This window comes from Aquarana catesbeiana, linkage group LG06 (genome assembly GCF_042186555.1).
Source record: "Aquarana catesbeiana isolate 2022-GZ linkage group LG06, ASM4218655v1, whole genome shotgun sequence".
Classification (NCBI taxonomy): domain Eukaryota; kingdom Metazoa; phylum Chordata; class Amphibia; order Anura; family Ranidae; genus Aquarana; species Aquarana catesbeiana.
This window is the reverse complement of record NC_133329.1, coordinates 262,419,320-262,439,534: the sequence shown is the minus strand read 5'-3', so window position 1 is coordinate 262,439,534 and position 20,215 is coordinate 262,419,320. Positions and strand designations below refer to the sequence as shown.

Below are 20,215 nucleotides of genomic sequence, written 5' to 3'. Positions count from 1 at the left end.
ATGCAACATAAGCATATTAAAAGGATTTTCGAACACCATTGGGACGTCCTTAAAACAGATAAAATATTAGGACCACTGCTACCTGAGACCCCTAAGGTGGTCTTTAGGGGTGTTCCATCCCTTAGGAGCAAGTTGGCTCCTAACGTCATAGATCCACCAAAAAAAACATCTTTTTTTCATAATTGGACAGGCTTTCATCCTTGTAAAAAATGTTTGGTTTGCCAGCATAACACCTGTGGCAGAAGGACAAGTTACGACTTCTCCTCTACTGTAACTGGTCGCACGTATGCAATTAAACAATTTAGCACGTGTGCAACTACTGGGATCGTATACCTGATAACTTGCCCTTATGGGAAACAATATGTGGGCCGTACTATTAGATCTTTTACTGTACGTGTCTCGGAACATATTAATCTAATTAAAGCAGGCAGCACTAAACATACTGTCCCTAGGCATTACAGGGAATGTCATGATAGAAACCCTGCGGGCACTCAGTTTCTTATCATAGACAAATATACGGCTCCCTGGCGGGGGGGGTCGACGCTTAGGGGTGTTTCCCGGTTAAAGACATATTGGATATATGAGTTGGGGTCCCATTTTCCGCAAGGTATCAACGTTGAATGGGACATCAACTTTTTTATCAATCAGGCATAAATATATTTCTGATCTCTCTCCTTCCTGTATCCAATATGGGCATTTTTTAAATTTTTTTCCTTTTTTTCACTTTTTTAGTTCAGTCATCAACATTCATTTACATAATCATGTAATGTTCAATATACCATATCTATGTTCCTCTGATCGTTTTTATGTACTTTATATGTGTTTTGGGGTTCTAAGCTGTGTCACGGATTGTACTGATGCCCCCTATTGGCAGTGTCCGGTAGGTTCTATGCTTGAGTTTCTATACTTACACGTGGCTAAGTACGCTCTCGTTTTTTACATATTTTTAATATGTTTCTACATTTACTGATTTTGATATTTTTATTCTTAGTGTAATTCATTTATATATAATTTTTATGTATTTTATATATATTTTTAAAGTAATTTTCACATATTCAGCCCCCATATATCTTACTATTATGTTTCCCTGCACATGTCCGCCTTTGTTGACACTCTGGCGGTCCTTCCGGCCTTTCATTTAGGCCGGGCTCCATTTCCTGTGGAGTTGTGACCAGATGTGATGTGGTTGCAGGCGTTTTGAAAGTGAGGCTTGGCTTGACTAAGCGTGGAGCGCATTGCCGCCGTTATCTCGACCTGCGCGTGACGTCATCGCGCGACATGATAACGAGGCTTGGCACAGTGTGAGGAGCGCGGCGCTGTTGCTGCGCTCCCACCTATCAGATATGGGGAAGTGACAGCGAGGCTTGGTTCCGGATTTAATAACCGGACCTATGTTAAGCTGCTTTTACACCTTTCAATGTAAATCGGGATTTTTAACAAATGAACATATTACAGATTCCCATACATATAGTTTCTTTTTAGATTCTTGGGAACCACTAGCATATTAGCACACCCTGAACCGGAAATAGAGGTCATCAGAAGCACTTCCGGTTTCGGACACTTCCAGTGGGGGTCATTATTTATTTATATATAGAGCGGTGGGATGAGGGGGTCCACACCCCAGATGATGACTTTTTAGTTGAAACATGTTGGGTGGACCCCTCATGACTACCGCTACAAGATTACATGCTATTTCTATCTACTGGAAATGTGAGTTTATTTTTTCTTTATTTTAAATAAATCCAAGTTCAAACGTTATCACGCTATGTGAGTGTTTTTATCCCTCACATGTAATACAAATTATTCGCTTGGCTCATGGTGTACCCATTGATGAGGAAGCCATGCTGATTTCTTTCCCCATCTGTGTGATGACATCCGACCAGATATTATACCTAGACCTGGTGGCCATCAAGCCTTTTTGACCTGTATGGCATACGCCATTTCAGGCCACAACTTCTGGTAAGCCTCCTTAGTTTCTGGTGAAGGTCCTGGCACCGATCTCAATCTTCTGTGCACTTCTGGTCTCCCTACGGTCCATTTATCTACCAGGTTGCCGGTTCGGAACAATCCCCCTGCATGCTCAGGAGATACCTGTCCATCATCATTTTTTCACTGATATCACAGACTCTTTGCTTTTGTTTGTTCACCTATTTGGACTTTGCATTCAATATTATTTTGTGTTTTTTTCATACTTGGTCTAATACATGTATTTGAAGTGTTACCATTTTATTCACTATTACATTTATTCACGTAGCACCTTTTTTTTTTGGTTCATACCGACATATTTGCTTTGAAGTCACTGAATATTTAAGATTTATTTGAATCATTTATTTACCACTTTCTCACGTAGCTCATAGCGCCACACTTTTGAATTTTTCCACTTCATCAAATCTGGCCATGTTTGAAAAAAGTTTGGACACCCCTGCCTTAGAGAAATGGCTTTGTAACCCCTTTCCAGAGTGATACATGTCAATTATTTTGTTTCTCATCTGTTCTTGAATTTATTTAGATTGCGACATGAAAATTAGTTGGATGATCTGAATCATTTAAGTATGACAAATATGCAAAAACATTAAAAAAAATAAGGAAGGGGGCAAATACTTTTTCCCAGCAGTGTATGTAAAGCGTGCAACGCAGTTTTCAGATGCAAAATGGGTCTATACCGACATATGAATTTAGAGTAATTCGGGAACCAACTCAGTTTAAAGATCAGTCCACCCAAAACTGATATTTTTTCCTGTGAACTCCAATAGATCGAATTTTCGATTGGCCCAAGAGTGAGTCTGCATATACATCTCTAAAGGGAGAGTCATGAGATCCTCTGTACTTCAAGTAATATGTTGCCATCTCTTGTTTCTCTGCATGATTAACAAAAAAGGACATGGTGTGTCTTAAAGGCTTCATGATTCGTCTATGGTGGCTAATCTTTAAATACAGACTTTGACCGCCGGTGGCTCTGCCATACTTGCAGCTGGGCTTGTAGCGAGTTAGTTCTGTTGAATTCTGATTTTGTAATTCTAGGTGTGATTTAATGACAAATTACAAACATATTTGTACATATTAGAAACACATTTCCATTATCAAGAACTTTTTTTCATTTTGCAGTCAAGGATTTGTGGAAGATTTGCAGGAGCAAATTGCTAAGCTGACTGCGATGCTGGAGCAGGAAACATCAGAACACCAGAAAACAAGGATAAGAGTCAGTAAACTTTTTTTTTTTTTACAAAATCAAACATTTTAAACTTCTTTAATCTGACAATGCCAATAGTAATAACACACAGTACAATGCTCCATACAATCAGATTTGAGTGTAAACAAACATCACCTAAATCTTTATTTATAAGCTGGCCGTAAATGGATTGAATCTCAGCTGGTTCAGCAGGGACCGGCAGAAATTTGATCCATCTATAGGCAGCATGTTACACTGAAGCTGATTCATCAATCGATTTTTAAAATAGATAAATCCGCGCTTGGGACAATGAAAGAGCTGCTGCCTCTCCCTAATTAGTTCCCCAAAGGGGTCCAATTACATGAATATAATGGGTAATATGGGAGTGCAGGTGGCGCTGCCCTATTATATAAAACTATCCGTGATTGATTAAATAACAGGAGCTAAGACCTGCTTACTTCACACTCAATCACTTAGGAGCTCCGTCAATGTGTAGTGTACTACAGTCTAAACCAAAAAATAACTATGTATGTGAAAGAAATTATGTTAAGAGTGAGTGACTTATGTGAAAAATAGTGAGAAAAAATGATTCTTTAAATATAATTGATTAAATTAACATAACCTCAAAGTTCAAAAGTATTGAGACAATATGGCGCCTACTATAGAATTTTTTAAATACCTATTAGGTAAAAATCATATATGGAATAAAGTGTCAAATGCATGTGCTAATTTATCTCTACCAAATTTTATAGAGCTAATAGATAAACAGTGAAATTAACCCCAAGGTTCAAAAGTATTGTGACAGTATGGCGCCTGATAAAAGTAAAAAGATTTGTTTTAAAAAGTGAACAACCATGTGTGAAAATAAAGTGTCAGTGCAGACTCCAATTTATGGCTTCTCTAAGTTATTAGCCAGTGTATCAGTAATAAGATCTCTGTTGACGTTCCAAAATATGATAAATATTAAATCCTATCAAAATCATACAAAAAATGTTATATATAGAGAGAATATATTACAATCAATAGTTTTTAAAATTGATGGGTCTCTTAAAATATATTATCCATTTAAGACCAAAATGTTCATATAGCAAGATGATATGTAAGTAAAGTTCAGTATATATTCAGTGATTTGACCTCAGCACCAGCAGTAAAAGGCAGTGACTTCTGTGTATACTTTTAAAAAACGGTGACTTGAAGTGCTTGCCCCCCCAGTGCTCCCCCACTCACCAGAAACAAACACCCCTACAGGAGTATCGAGCGACAGAGTGGGTGCCTTGGGGTAGTGTTGTTCAGGTACCGCTACTATGCCTTTGTGCTGTATGATCCTTTCAATGGTTCCAGGATAGGCTGTGCTTTCCAGATAGACCAAACTGCTTCACCGTTTACCACCTATATCTGTTAGACTCTCCGAGATCCCAAAGAAAGAAAAACAGGGGGCTTCCTTCGTGAAGTATGTCCAGTATTTTATTGCACATAAACATTCCAAAGGTTCCAATATTCCATAATTAAAAGGCTCAAGAGAAGATAAAACTATTTGGCAGGCATCGCTGTATGCAAGGATGGGACCGGAAACAAGATCTGAGCGTGCGTCCCACCTTGCGTTCCAGCCTGCACTTCCGGGTATGACGTGTGAGCGTGACTCTGCCTTACGCGTTTCGTCATAGGACGTTTTCAAAGACGGTGTCGACGCCTCATGCTTCACACATTATTATAGTCATACGGCTCACACCGCTCCTCCCCAAATTATGGTAATGTCGCTCGAGAGGTGGGGATGGGGATGTGATGCAGCCGTTAGACTTACCATATATTTAACAATAGTGTGCATACATCCTAAACATTATTAAGCAATACCTCACCTATTACAATCTATTAGTCATTACTTGATACTATACACCGATGCTATACATCACATGATTGAGATCTATTGCATACAAGCTAATTGTTATTATCCATTTCCTATTTATATGTCCACATTAAAGGTAAATTTTACCATATTTTATATATGTAATAGGAAAGGTGGTATACACTAGTAATATATAAAATGCAATAGGCTAATTCAAGATAAGAGATTAGTTAGTTAAAAATGGAGAGTGAAAATACAGATACCAATTGAAAAATTAGAGATGAAAATAAAAATAAAAATAATAATAATAATAATAATAATAATAAAGGATAAGAAATAGAAAATTAGAAATAAAAAATAAAAATAAAGATATAAAAATATATATAAATTTTATATATATACATATATATATATATATATATATATATATATATATGTATATAGATCTTTGGGATCTCGGAGAGTCTAACAGATATAGGTGGTAAACAGTGAAGCAGTTTGGTCTATCTGGAAAGCACAGCCCATCCTGGAACCATTGAAAGGATCATACAGCACAAAGGCATAGTAGCGGTACCGGAACAACACTACCCCAAGGCACCCACTCTGTCGCTCGATACTCCTGTAGGGGTGTTTGTTTCTGGTGAGTGGGGGAGCACTGAGGGGGCAAGCACTTCAAGTCACCGTTTTTTAAAAGTATACACAGAAGTCACTGCCTTTTACTGCTGGTGCTGAGGTCAAATCACTGAATATATACTGAACTTTACTTACATATCATCTTGCTATATGAACATTTTGGTCTTAAATGGATAATATATTTTAAGAGACCCATCAATTTTAAAAACTATTGATTGTAATATATTCTCTCTATATATAACATTTTTTGTATGATTTTGATAGGATTTAATATTTATCATATTTTGGAACGTCAACAGAGATCTTATTACTGATACACTGGCTAATAACTTAGAGAAGCCATAAATTGGAGTCTGCACTGACACTTTATTTTCACACATGGTTGTTCACTTTTAAAAACAAATCTTTTTACTTTTATCAGGCGCCATACTGTCACAATACTTTTGAACCTTGGGGTTAATTTCACTGTTTATCTATTAGCTCTATAAAATTTGGTAGAGATAAATTAGCACATGCATTTGACACTTTATTCCATATATGATTTTTACTTAATAGGTATTTAAAAAATTCTATAGTAGGCGCCATATTGTCTCAATACTTTTGAACTTTGAGGTTATGTTAATTTAATCAATTATATTTAAAGAATCATTTTTTCTCACTATTTTTCACATAAGTCACTCACTCTTAACATAATTTCTTTCACATACATAGTTATTTTTTGGTTTAGACTGTAGTACACTACACATTGACGGAGCACCTAAGTGATTGAGTGTGAAGTAAGCAGGTCTTAGCTCCTGTTATTTAATCAATCACGGATAGTTTTATATAATAGGGCAGTGCCACCTGCACTCCCATATTACCCATTATATCAATCGATTTTTGCATGTGGTTACTGCCGATGGTTATAGCTGCCAGCAATAATCATTGAGTTCTGTAGGCTGGGAAGGTTCCCGCTGGCGGAATAAAATAGCGCTGCGGGAGAGATTCCACAATCAATGCCGGCTGTGTTCATGGAAGAATCGGGCAATTTTCTTTAGTGCAACCCTTGGTTGCAGGAAAGAACGTTACATCTTCTATGGCTTGCCTTAGACTCACAATAAGCCATTTGCCAATCCTCTATTATACACTTGGGCATAAAATGTTATGTCTGGCGTCTCTAGGAGATTACACATTAAGAACATTGCTTCTTTCCAAACCCAAGCCCCACTCCTAGCTTGGTTCCAGAAAGACGCTTCCTTTAGGGAGGAAATTCTTAGTTGATTAGATTTGCAGAGGAACTCTGGTTGAATCTTTAGCTATCAGGTTTTTTAGGTTTTATCTTTGTCCTATAGAAAATGTAAAACCTCCATGGAAATAATATATTTTCACAGAAAAGCTTGCCCTACTTTGTACCAAGCCACTTCACCTGGGGTGTCAAAAATCACCTTCCATCCACTTCTGTATGATGGCTTTGTGCCTCATGGTCTCAGACATGAAAACAGCCCCTTTTGTCTAGTTTGATATCAGGCCTTTTCTGGCCCTGTCAGTTTGGAAAAGTTCATTGCCACCTTAAACATAACAATCTTAAAAGGGCAGCAAAATCTTCTTTCCTATAATGGCATTTCACTGCATAAGTCTCACAGGGTGATTTGTTGCTCTCTCTGTGCCGGATGCTACTGAAAATAGGGCTGGAGTGGAATTTTGGAAATCTTAAATCAAAGAAGTAGATCAGTGATGGCGAACCTTGGCACCCCAGATGTTTTGGAACTACATTTCCCATGATGCTCTACTACATTGCAGAGTGCATGAGCATCATGGGAAATGTAATTCCAAAATATCTGGGGTGCCAAGGTTCGCCATCACTGACCTAGATGGTCTTCTGGGCTACATTGCTGTTAGGCAAATGCTACTATCACACTGTATACCAGGTTATACAGCACCCACCCTGTGCACCGTGGGTCCCTTGGCACCTTTTTACCTTTGACTGAAGCTTGACTTTAATGAAAAAACTCTAAATTGTTATTGGCTTTAGAGAAGGAATGACTGAATTGGTTAATCTTGGAAATTCATGTAAAGTGTTTTGCAATTTGGTCATTATGTAAAATGTGTATTGCATGTTCTAAACAGCATACAGTTTAATAAAATGTGAATTTAATGGCCATGCTATTGGGGCAATAAAAGTTGTGCTTAGAGAATTTGATGTGAGGTTCTTATTTGTAATGTCTTTCTGACATTTTTAAAGGCCTATAAAGATCAAGTGAACAATTTCGTTGCCTCATCGTCCTTTGACTTCAAGGTCTTCATGTTTTGCTCTTTTTTGTTTTACTGTTCATTAAAACACTCCCAGTAAACTGAAAATAACATTGAAATATGTACATATATGTGATATTCCTTGACTTCATCAGAGCTTGAGGTAGAACCATAAATTGTTCTCTATTATCAAGACTGAGATAATGCTTAGATAGCTGGACTCCAAATCCGTATTTCATACTTACAATGGTCCAGTTTGGACCAATGATGGTATTCATTTTTAATACCTGAGAGATCACTAGGGGAGTTGACAATCACAGATTGCTTTTCAAAGGCATGGAAGTTTAGACTCAAATTTAAACTTGGCCTAAGGTGGCTACTATGTGACTTGTTGGTGTGGATGTAAAGTGTTATGTATGTGAAGAAGAGAAGAGAAAATTATCACGAAATAAAAGAAATGGAACAAATTACTGATACATCTAAGCAAACTGACCCTAATTCTTTTTTTAAACAATGTATGAGATCTTTAAAAAAAAATCCCATGGGATGGAACTATTGTACCACTTTTGTGAAGATCCAATATTGCTGTTGTTTGTTTTTTTCTTCTTTGTGTTGTTTCTGTCATCTGTCATCAGCCACTTCCAAGTCTTTATTTCCATGTTGTTTACCAACTTACCAGCTGACCTGAAAATCACATTTTTTAAAACTATGGGTCAGGTTTTGTTGTGAGAAAATATTTTCCTTCCTTTGATTCCCTTCTTCTTCATTCCTTTCATAGAGCTTGGCAGAAAGCCAGGTTTGCTATGCTTTTACTTGTGGAAATTATGCCAATGCAGAGGTAGGGCCCTTTCCTGATACGTTTTGTCAGCATTATTACTTTGCAAGAAAAATGTTTCCCTTTAAATTAAATCCTGTGGGACTCTTCACACCACTGTGTTACAGGTGCTGTGTGTTTTGGAAAGTCCTGCATGCCGCATCATGTCTATTTTTCTTACAGGTGCAGGCAACCCAGAAACGCACAGGAAACGCATCTGAAACACAGCAAAATCACGGTAAAAACACATATGCGTTTTACTACGATTTTGCAGTGTGAAAGGGCCTTTTACTGTGGGATGAAATAGGTAAATAAGTTATTACACATAGCACCAGCAATGTCAGGTCAATAAACAAAAGCATTCCTTTTATTACCAACACCTGCAATTTTCAGTTTTATGTTTTTTTATAATTACCTTTCTTGTATATACAGTGGAACCTTGGTTAACGAGTAACGCGGTTAACGAGCGATTTGAAAGACAAGCAACTTTTGAAAAAAAAAAATCAGATTCGTGTTGCGAGTGTTGTCTCGCAAAACAAGCAAAATTTAAGCTAATGGGGTGTGCAGTACTGCATTTGGCCAGAGGTGCAGGTGGTGCCGGTGACACTCGGAACGGTTCGTAGCTGTTCGGAAATACTCGGAACCACTTGGAAACACTCGGAAATACTCAGTTCCCGAGTCTTTCTGAGCCTTTCAGAGGCTTTGCGAGTTCAGCCGAGCTGTCCCCGAGTATTTCCGAGGCTCTCCAGCGCCCCCCACCATGGCCACATGAGGTATTGCATGCAATAGAAGTCAATGCGAAACAAATTATCTTAGTTTCCATTGACTTCTATGGGGAAACTCGCTTTGATATGCGAGTGCCCTAGATTATAAGCATTCTCCTGGAGAGGATTATGCTCGTAAGTCAAGGTTCCACTGTACAGTATTTTTGATCTTTGAACACAGCTTTCTTGAATGGACGTAAACATCTTTGTGGGCTAAATTCTGTTTGTTTTTTGCAGAATGCCTTTGTGCTTATTATGGGTCACCTATTATTTTTTTCTTCTTATCTCAAAGAAGTTTTATTGAGAAAAAAACATGAAAAACAGTTACATTTGCTCCACCCACTGTCGTGGTTTAGGAGACTACATTCTGTGAAGATGAATGTTCTTCCGAAAGTATTATAATTTTTTTCGCACGCTGCCAGTGGCAATTGTCCGATCAGAGTTATTAGCATTCCAAAAAAAACTAGTGTCTTTTATCTGGGGGGATAAGAGGCCTAGGGTGAACAAGCGTACATTATTTACTCCCAAGAGGAAAGGAGGGTTGGGGACTCCAGACATGCAAAAATATTTTTATGTGGCACAGATGGCCCAGTTAGTCAGATTTCACTCTGCTCAGCCCCACCCTATCTGGATGCAGGTGGAGGCTTATGCCTGTCAAGAACGGTTGATTTCCCACATCCTTTGCTATCACCCAAGGAACGGTCCCCAATTTTATACCCAGCACTCTCCTTTTCCTTAAATATTTGGGATAGGTTAACAAAAACGTATAAATTAAAATCCCCGCATACCCCACTGGCCCCTATTTTTGGAAATGAGAACTTCATCCCGGGCCTCACCCCCAGAACATTAGATTGGTGGACCAACAAAGGTCTGCTGCATATAACTGACTTATGTGAAATATTGACAAGACAGGTTTTAGTAGAGAAATATCAAATGCCGGTCTCAGAGTACTTCCATTATACACAGATAACACATTTTTTAAGTACTAAATCACAAAATTCTGATATAGTAACTTTGTCTTCTATGGAATACGTGTCAGAAGTTTGATAAAATCAGGGGACATATCTCTGAAAGTTATACTATTTTGACTAATTCTCCTGTTAAGCAGGGCTACATGGAAAAATGGGAGACGGACCCCCAGGAAAGCAATGAGCTGGATGAATGGCATACTATAGCTAAGGGGGCCTCGCGGTCACTCATAAATACTTCTATTATAGAAGTGAATTATAAAGTACCTCTGAGATGGTACATGGTTCCACCCAGGCTGGCAACTTATATACCGGAGGCATCTCCTTTGTGTTTTCGTGGATGCGGACAGGTGGGAACGATGTACCATGTGTGATGGCAATGCCCTAAGGTAAGGAGTTATTGGATCAGGGTGTATAATTTCATTTACACTCTTATGCCGTGTACACACAGTCGTAATTTCCGACAACAAACATTCGATGGGAGCTTGTTGTCAGAAATTCCGACTGTGTGTAGGCTCCAACGGATGTTTTCCTTCGAAATTCCAGACAAACAAAATTTGAGATCTGGGTCTCAAATATTCCAACAACAAAATCCGTTCTCGTAAATTTGGATCGTGTGTACACAATTCTGATGCACAAAGTTCCACGCATGCTCTGAATCAATTATGACACGGAAGTGCTCGGTCTGGTAAAACTAGCGTTCGTAATGGAGATAGCACATTTGTCACGCTGCAAATTTTGAAATCTTTTAATGCAACGCTTTCTTCTTTATAATGCTAGAATAATGAAGTTGTTTTGCTGCTGATATTCACACAGAGTTCAGAAAAAATTATTTCTTTATTATTTCTCGTGATCTCCTGAATAATATCAGTTATTTTTTTCGTCAGATCTCCATAATAATGTTTTGTATTTATTTTTATAGTGATTTTTTTTTTAATCAAGATCTCCTGTTTGATTTATTTTTTTCTAGTGCTCTCCATATTATTTTTTTTTCGTTTTGTGTGTCAAGTTACCACAACACCATTATTATCCTGTATTTTTTAACCTCAAGGAGGTTGGTTGGTGTCCCTTGTTAATTTGACATTGTATTTTTGAAATGTACCTGCCTACTCACAAACAAACTGTCCTTTTTGAAGTAAAACACATAGGCAAGTATTTTAACAAAAAAAAATAGCCATTTATTATGGGTCATAACAAAATAAAGAGGAAGGCAACGCTGGATAAACTGGTGAAATTTGCGAAGCCTTTGTATCCCAGGGCACACATCAAAACTATTTTACAGGCAAAATTGTTGGCTTGAGTAGTCCATATAATAATGAGCACAATCCGGTCCAGGAGTCTAAGAGATCAGGAACAGCAGCAGATGACATGTCTGTCCCCAGGCTGTGGTCATACAACAGCCTGCATCTTTTGCCAGACCAGATTGAACCCAGGCCATCACACTCTTGTCTTCCTTAGACGCTTCCTTCGAGGCTGTGGCTCTGGTGTTGGAGTTGTGGCAGGAGGTGGAGGAGGACGATGGTCGATCTCCTGGCCGCCACTTATCCCCGCCACCTCCTGGCTGAGGCTTTCCTGTGTATGAAAAAGGGACATAGTTTTAGTTTTTTGGTCATCAATCACACACAATTTTTCAGCTCATGACTGTTTCAAATTGAATGTTAACAAATAGAAAAGACTATCATTCTGAGTCCAGCATTTTTCATTCTTGTCCCAATCCTTTTTGGCCACTACTGTCTATTGATATGTGTAAACCACTTTGTTAAATCAGCAATTAGTGATCAATAATAACATCTAGTTAACATCATTAATTTTACAACAAGAAATATGTTGAACAATGCTATACCTGACTCAAGCTGGGCTCCTCCACATCTTCCTGGCTGGAAGGCCCAGGTTGGACATCGGAAGCCTCAGCTGAGGTGGAAGGAAGCCTTGAAGGAAGAGTGGAGAGTGCTGGCCTGGGTTCACTCTGGTCTGACAGAAAATGCAGTCTGTCATAGTACCACAGCCTGGGGACATAAACATCATCTGCTGCTGCTGATCTCTGGGAATTCTGGACCTTTTTTCGCTCCCTAAGGTAAGTACTCCTCATGCCACCAATTTTGGCCTTCAAACAGGTGATGTCTGCCGTGGGGATCATCGGCTTCACAAATTCAAGCAGTTTCTCCAGCGCTGCCTTCCTCTTTCTTAGCTTATTAAAAAATGGGTGGTTCACCTGCCACAGACAGGGCAGCTCCCTGAACATGTCAATGAATTTTGCTAGAAATTCCCTATCATTGAATGGATCCATTTTCTCTGCAAGACACAACACAAAACAAACCCTAATGTCAGGCTAAACTCTTCTAATCTTGTCCCAATATAGGCCTCAATCTCGAAGCAGTATAGGTCAATGACACACCAAGTTCAAATTGTACCTTCGTTATTACGTTCTCCTTCCTCCACTCACAGATCGTACGTACAACGCACGCGTGTTACGCTTTATATACACTGCGCATGCGTGAAACTCCGCCCGCCCCTGACGTTCTTTCTAGTCTATTTCTTGCCCCTTGTCTTTTAGCGCAGTGGGAGAGCACATGGCGGAGAAAGAGCAAGTGCATGCAGACAGCAGCAGCAACGACAAAAGGCCGGAGCCACGAACGTCCCGATCCCGGAGGAGATTTAAGGCCTCAAATATGACCTTTATAGAGATGGTGGAGATGGTGGACATCTTGAAGAGGGCCGACTATGATGGAAGCATGGACCTTACCCAAACCCAAATGTGAGAAAGGCCAAGATTATGACTAAAGTTGTGACAAGTCTGCACAGAAATTTTGGGGTACGACAATCCAAGCATTAATTGAGGAAATGATAGTCAGACCTGAAATTGAGGGAGCACGATTAGTACAGAAAGATCAAGAGAGTTCTTCAAAAAAGTAAGTAGTTGTCGTGTGTTCCTGTTATTATTATTACTTGCATGCTGCTCCATGGGCTTTTCTTTAATGTTGTACAGTTTAAAATGGCAAGTTTCAGGTTTGTGGGCACAGTAATCATTTGTAGTAAACGTCGTTCGTTAGCCCACTAATACGATGTTTTTGACAGATGCAGGTTATCTACATTTGTTCAGGCCTATTTGTATTAAAAGCCGTTTATGACATTGTTGTCTAGATGGGTTTGTAACTAGAATGAAATGCAAACTTGATTCAGTGTAAGGAGAGGACACTCAACAGCTGTTTACACATCTGGACACAGGAGCACTAGTGTGGGACACCAGAACACCTTTTTTAGGGTGTCCCACACAGGTGCTCCAGTGGATACTCGGGGTGTCTCCATGTGTGAAAATTGTACAAAATAGGTAAGTACTCCAGCTTTATAAAGGGAAAAAAATAATGTCTTCAGTTAGGAACTCTGCCAAAAAAGACAATTGTACGACACTTCCAAGCAATGTTTCATATTAGAAAAAAAGGGGAAGGGGAAAAGGGAGGGGGAAATGAACAAGCTGTCAAGTACAAACGGTCAAGTACAATGAATGACCAATTTCGATCTTTCACCTGTTAAGGTGTTGTTGCTGTAACCATATTGCATATAGGGAAAAAGGGTGGTACCTGGTTATAGAGAGTACTGGGTAAGAGGTTACTTCTAGCAGCAAAAAAATAGATCGAAACAGAATTTGTCAAAAAAAAATATATGTTGAATTTATTACATTTACAAATGTATATTTATTGTATCAAAAGGTTTAAACTAGAAACAGTGCAGTATTCTTAAAAGCTGATTTAATCCAATAAGACAATGAATTAATTACCATAAACATATCAACAAACAAGACAAACATATAACAGTACAAAACAACACTGAACACTATAAAAACAATAATGACACCCTCAATGTGTGTCTATGAATGAACACAATAAGCACATGAAATTAACAAAAAATAAATGGCAAAATAACAGTGTAACAATACCACGTGATGAAAAGTGATATGATGTGGATAAAAAAAGTCCTAAATAGGGTATGTGGATTCCCTTTAGGGAGACCTTACTCATCAAACAATGGCAGATCTTCAGCTTTAAAAGTCTGAGAGGGCAAACACACTCAGTCACCTGGAATGTTGCCGTTTCAGGGGATGAATCGGATAGATGCTGAAATGTTGCAAGTCAGATGGGTGCTGAGATGACAGCGATCATACGATAATCTGATCATTAGTACACAGCTTTTCGAGAGACGATTACAACAATTCATGCGATATTATCCGATGGGACAAGCAAATATTTTTCTCATACGATACCAGATCGTACGATTTTCGTTTAATCAGTACAGTTGTTGTCAACTGCAATCAACATGTGGCCTGGAGCTGACCGGGACACACATATTCACACACACAAAGACACAGGTCACAAAGACCTGTGTCTTTGTGTGTGCGAGTGTGCGAGGAGGAGGAAGAAGATAGCTGGGACAGGATGGCTTTAGCTGAGGTATGACACTGCTCTGCTCAGTCATGTCACTCAGTGTTCCCCCAACCTGACATGTCTGCTCATGTGGGAACACTGACAGCTGGAAACAATCCCCTAACACCACCAAGATGTTTTTGTGTCATCTTCTAGTAGTACTAGAAGATGGGGGGGGGGGGGGCAGGGGAATCTAGCGTTAACATCAGGGGGCATGTGTGATTACCAGGAGGAGGACACCTATCATTACCTAGAAGTGGGGGACATTTGTCATTACTAAGGGGGCTAAGGGGGTGCATGTGTCATTACCAGGAGGGGGGCACAGGATTGCCAACCACCTGTAAATTTACAGACAATTTGTAAAACTCAGCCAATTTTACTGTGCCTGTAAGCCCTGGTTCCATTGATGCGATGTGTAAAACGCAGAAGATTCACTGCGTTTCCCCGCATTGCACTGCATAGCAATCACGTGACATCCATGCGATCTGCTGCGAGTGTTAGATTAACGACACCCCAAAACAGATTGCAAAACACAGTGCGATTGTGCGATTGCCAGAATCACATCGCATTGGGTGTGAACACCCATGTGATGCGATTCAGGCGCAGGGAAAAAAGGGTCCTGCACCATTTTTGTGCGGATGTGATTTAAATCATACAAAATGTATGGCTCATATCGCACCGTTACAGACATTGTATGTGATGTACACAAGAATGCGTTGTGATGTCCCTCTGGGGGTTGCTGCACATATTCTTTGAGGGGGGGGGAATAATAACTAAAAAAATCCTCCTCCACCTCCAGTCCGGGTTTTTTTCCCAACACCAGTTCGTTTTTTTTCAAATCCAGTCCGGGTTTTTTTTCCCAAATCCAGTCCGTTTTTTATTCAAACGCAGTCCGTTTTTTTTTTTAAATTCAGTCCGGGTTTTTATTTAAAAAAAAATTATTATTAAAAAAAAAAAAATAATAAAGGTAGGATGTGTTGCTAATAAATAAGTGTAAAAAACAACCCCGTAAGTGGGTACTGCATTCAGATCGCTTTTCAGAGAGTATTTGACAGGCGGGTTTTTTTTCAACTCCAGTCCGTTTTTTTTTTTTTAAACCACTCCTTCTCCTCCTCCTGTACCATGTAGCAGAATACATTTTGGCCTAAATGTATGAAGAAATTTGATATTTAGAGTTTTTTAATTGGATATGTTTTATAACGAAGTAGAAAATGTTTTTTTCCACACAAATTTTCTGTCTCTTTTGGCTGATATGCTGTATCGGGCTTTCACACTGGAGTAAGAGGAGCAGCTCTTTCAGGGCACTTTGCAGGTGCTATTTTTAGCGCCATAGCGCCTGCAAATCGCCTCAGTGTGAAAGGGGTGTAATAATGTGATGAATGTGTAGCCATTTAATCAATTCCAGTAGCAGTGTCTAGGTCTGTCACTCAGCCCACTGGTATTGATTACACTAAAATATTATATATAATTAATTATGGCTAGACATATGCACTACCGAAAAATTTGTTTCGTTTTCGTTTCATTTGTTTTTTTGTTTTTTTTTTTAGTTATTTTGGATAATTCGTAACTCCAAATGCATTCATATTTGTTCCATTCCATTCATTTAGATGCAGCATTAGTTATTTCAGAAAATTCGTAACTCCAAATGCATTTGTATTCGTTACGTTCACTAAGAGTTACTTTAGCCAAATTTGAATGGAAATTCCAATAAAAATGTCCAGTCCGTTTTTTTTTTGTCAAATCCAGTCTATGTTTTTTTACCCAACTCCAGTCTGTTTTTTTTCGTAAAATCCAGTCCGGGTTTTTTTCCAATTCCAGTCTGTTTTTTTTTTTCAAATCCAGTCCGGGTTTTTCCCAACTGCAGTCCGTTTTTCTTCAAACCCAGTCCAGGTTTTTTTCCCAACTCCAGTCCGTTTTTTTTTTCAAAATCAGTCCGGGTTTTTTTTTTCAACTCCAGTCCGTTTTTTTTTCAAATCTAGTCCGGGTTTTTCCCAACTCCATTCCATTTTTTTTCACAACTCCAGTTCGGGTTTTTTCCCAACTCCAGTCCGTTTTTTTTTTCAAATCCAGTCCGGGTTTTTTTTCAACTCCAGTCTGTTTTTTTTTCAACTCCAGTCTGTTTTTTTTCAACTCCAGTCTGTTTTTTCCCAACTCCAGTCCGTTTTTTTTTTCAAAATCAGTCCGGGTTTTTTTTTTCAACTCCAGTCCGTTTTTTTTTCAAATCTAGTCCGGGTTTTTCCCAACTCCATTCCATTTTTTTTCACAACTCCAGTTCGGGTTTTTTCCCAACTCCAGTCCGTTTTTTTTTTCAAATCCAGTCCGGGTTTTTTTTCAACTCCAGTCTGTTTTTTTTTCAACTCCAGTCTGTTTTTTTTCAACTCCAGTCTGTTTTTTTTCAACTCCAGTCGTTTTTTTTTTCAACTCCAGTCCGTTTTTTCCGAATCCAGTCCGGGTTTTTTCAACTCCAGTCCGGGTTTTTTCAACTCCAGTCCGGGTTTTTTTCAACTCCAGTCTGTTTTTTTTAAAAATCCAGTCCGGGTTTTTTTCCCAACTCCAGTTCGGGTTTTTTCCCCAACTCCAGTCTGGGTTTTTTTTCCCAACTCCAGTCCGTTTTTTTTTTAAATCCAGTCCGGGTTTTTTTTCCCAACTCCAGTCCGTTCTTTTTTCAAATCCAGTCCGGGTTTTTTTTTTTCCCAACTCCAGTCCGTTTTTTTTTTTAATCCAGTCAAAACCAAAAAAAATTAATAATGGTAGGGTGTGTCGCTAAAAAATAGGTGTAAAAAATAACCTTGCAAGTGGGTACTACATTCAGATCGCTTTTCAGAGAGTATTTGACACAGTGATCATATGGTAGAGAGATGGCCAGTCACAGCCCATTTGTACCATTTAATTAGCTGTGACCAATCACAGCTAATCACAACAATACACAGTGTCTACACACTGTCATTCAGTAAAAATATTTGCTATAATCAAGGAGGAGGAGGAGGATTTGACTATCAACTGAACACTCTGATTAGCTCTGCATGAAAAGAGCTTTCCTGGAGCATTTTAGTCCCCAATAGTGCAACTGAAGCAATCAACTATAAGTGGTAAGACACTGTCAAAACATCTCTGGGATAAAGTTGTGGAGGCATGCTTCTTTTGTTACTTGTCTACCAATAAAACATATTGATTTTAAATATGCATTGTGCAATGTTGCCTTTGAAATCTGACCAATTTTTCTCTATACAAATTCTGTAATTTATAAGGATGTGGCACTGGAGTGACCTTAACTGCTATGTTACACTAATTACTATAAATATGGTAGCTGCTGGGGGCTTTTTTTTTTTTTTAACCAGATCTATGTCCCGCTGGGGGTTGCTGCACTTATTCTTTGGGGGGGGGGGATAATAACTAAAAAAATCATCCTCCTCCTCCACAAGTCCGGGTTTTTTTTTCCCATCTCCAGTCCGGGTTTTTTTTTCCCCAACTCCAGTCCGTTTTCTTTTTCAAATCCAGTCCAGGTTTTTTTCAACTCCAAGCCGGGTTTTATTTTAAATCCAGTCCGGGTTTTTTTTCCCAACCTCAAGCCGGGTTTTATTTTAATCCAGTCTGGGTTTTTTTTCCCAACTCTAGTCCGATTTTTTTTTAAACTCCAGTCGAGGTTTTTTTTCAACTCCAAGCCGAGTTTTTTTTAAATCCAGTCCGGGTTTATATTTTTTTTAAAAATGATTAATAAAAAAAAATTAATAAAGGTAGAGTGTGTTAAAAAATAAGTGTAAAAACTAACCCCGTAAGTGGGTACTGCATTGAGATCGCTTTTCAGAGAGTATTTGACAGGCGTTTTTTTTTTTTTCAACTCCAGTCCGTTTTTTTTTTTTTATAACCACTCCTCCTCCTCCTGTAGCATGTAGCAGAATACATTTTGGCCTAAGTATATGAAGAAATTTGATATTTAGAGTTTTTTAATTGGATATGTTTTATATTCGTAATATAAAACATAACGGACACCTATCATTACCTAGAGGTGGGGGACATTTTTCATTACTAAGGGGGTGCATGTGTCATTACCAGGAGGGGGGCACAGGATTGCCAACCACCTGTAAATTTACAGACAATTTGTAAAACTCAGCCAATTTTACTGTGCTTGTAAGCCCTGGTTCACATTGATGCGATGTGGGAAACACAGAAGATTCACTGTGTTTCCCCACATTGCACTGCATAGCAATCACGTGACATCCATGCGATCTGCTACCAGGCATGTACTGGCCATCGGGACTACAGGGAGTTTCCCGGTGGGCCGATGGCTCAGTGGGCCTATTTCAGTGGCAGTGGACCGCCGCCTCCCTCCGGTCCTCTGTCCCCCCCACAGTGCTCACCTCCTCTCCCTGGCTAGTTATGCAGCGTGCCTGAATACAGACATGATGCTCAGGGGTCAACACTGAGAAGCTCATCATACGATCCGGAAGGAGGGTGGCCTCATTTTCCTGCCTAATCTTGTCCCATTGGGGGGGGGGGGCGCCAAACTGATTCTTTGCCCCAGGTGAAATAATGTCTAACTTCCCCACTGGTACTACCTATAAGAGAAATAATGTAGAACGGCTAATGGCTAGTGGGGGGGGGGCTTGGGTGGCAGGCCGGGGGAGGCGGGTTTGTCCCGCCGGCATGGGAGAGACCTGTCAAAGTGGGCCAGTCTGGATGAAGTCCAGGGCCAAATTTTTGTCCCAGTCCAGCCCTGTCTGCTACGAGTGTTAGATTAACGACACCCCAAAACAGATTGCAAAACACAGTGCGATTGTGCGATTGCCAGAATCACATCTATTCAGGTGCAGGGAAAAAAGGCTCCTACACCATTTTTGTGCGGATGTGATTTGAGTCATACAAAATGTATGGCTCATATCGCACCACACAGACATTGTATGTGATGTACACAAGAATGCGTTGTGATTCCTGCGCGAATCACATGCAGTGTTCTGCACACACCAGTGTGAAACCAGGCTAAATGTCTGGGAATGGCAGCCACTGCCCATACACAAAATAAGGCCACAGGTCATCTTGCAACTGCACATGCGCAGTTCCAAAAGCAGCAAAGTGGTGCTTGGGTTCAGGGTGTGCTCACGGCGGGCTGGGGTAGGCATAGTGACCAGTGTTAATTTTGTCGACTAAAACATTTTAGTCGACTAAATGAATACTATTTTAGTCGACTAAAATACGACTAAAACAATTGAGATAACTAAAATACAACTAAAACTAAAACAATTGAGATGACTAAAATACGACTAAAACTAAGTTGAAGTTTGACTTCAAAATAACACTGGTCTGTAGTGCATGTTCATACCTCAATACCATAAATAATAACATATAAGATGTTTCACTCCAGCAGTATATAATGAGTTTG

The 20,215-nt window shown here is 39.2% G+C and overlaps 1 protein-coding gene across 6 annotated transcripts in view; it reads left to right on the top strand.

The window, feature by feature from the left end:
* FLACC1 (flagellum associated containing coiled-coil domains 1) overlaps nt 1–20,215 on the top strand; it is a 119,776-nt gene that overhangs the window by 43,757 nt on the left and 55,804 nt on the right. For all 6 annotated transcript variants that reach the window (XM_073633265.1, XM_073633267.1, XM_073633264.1 and 3 more), the window contains one exon: nt 3,106–3,199. In XM_073633265.1, the coding sequence (XP_073489366.1) occupies nt 3,106–3,199 (94 nt within the window). The remainder of the gene's footprint in view (nt 1–3,105; nt 3,200–20,215) is intronic.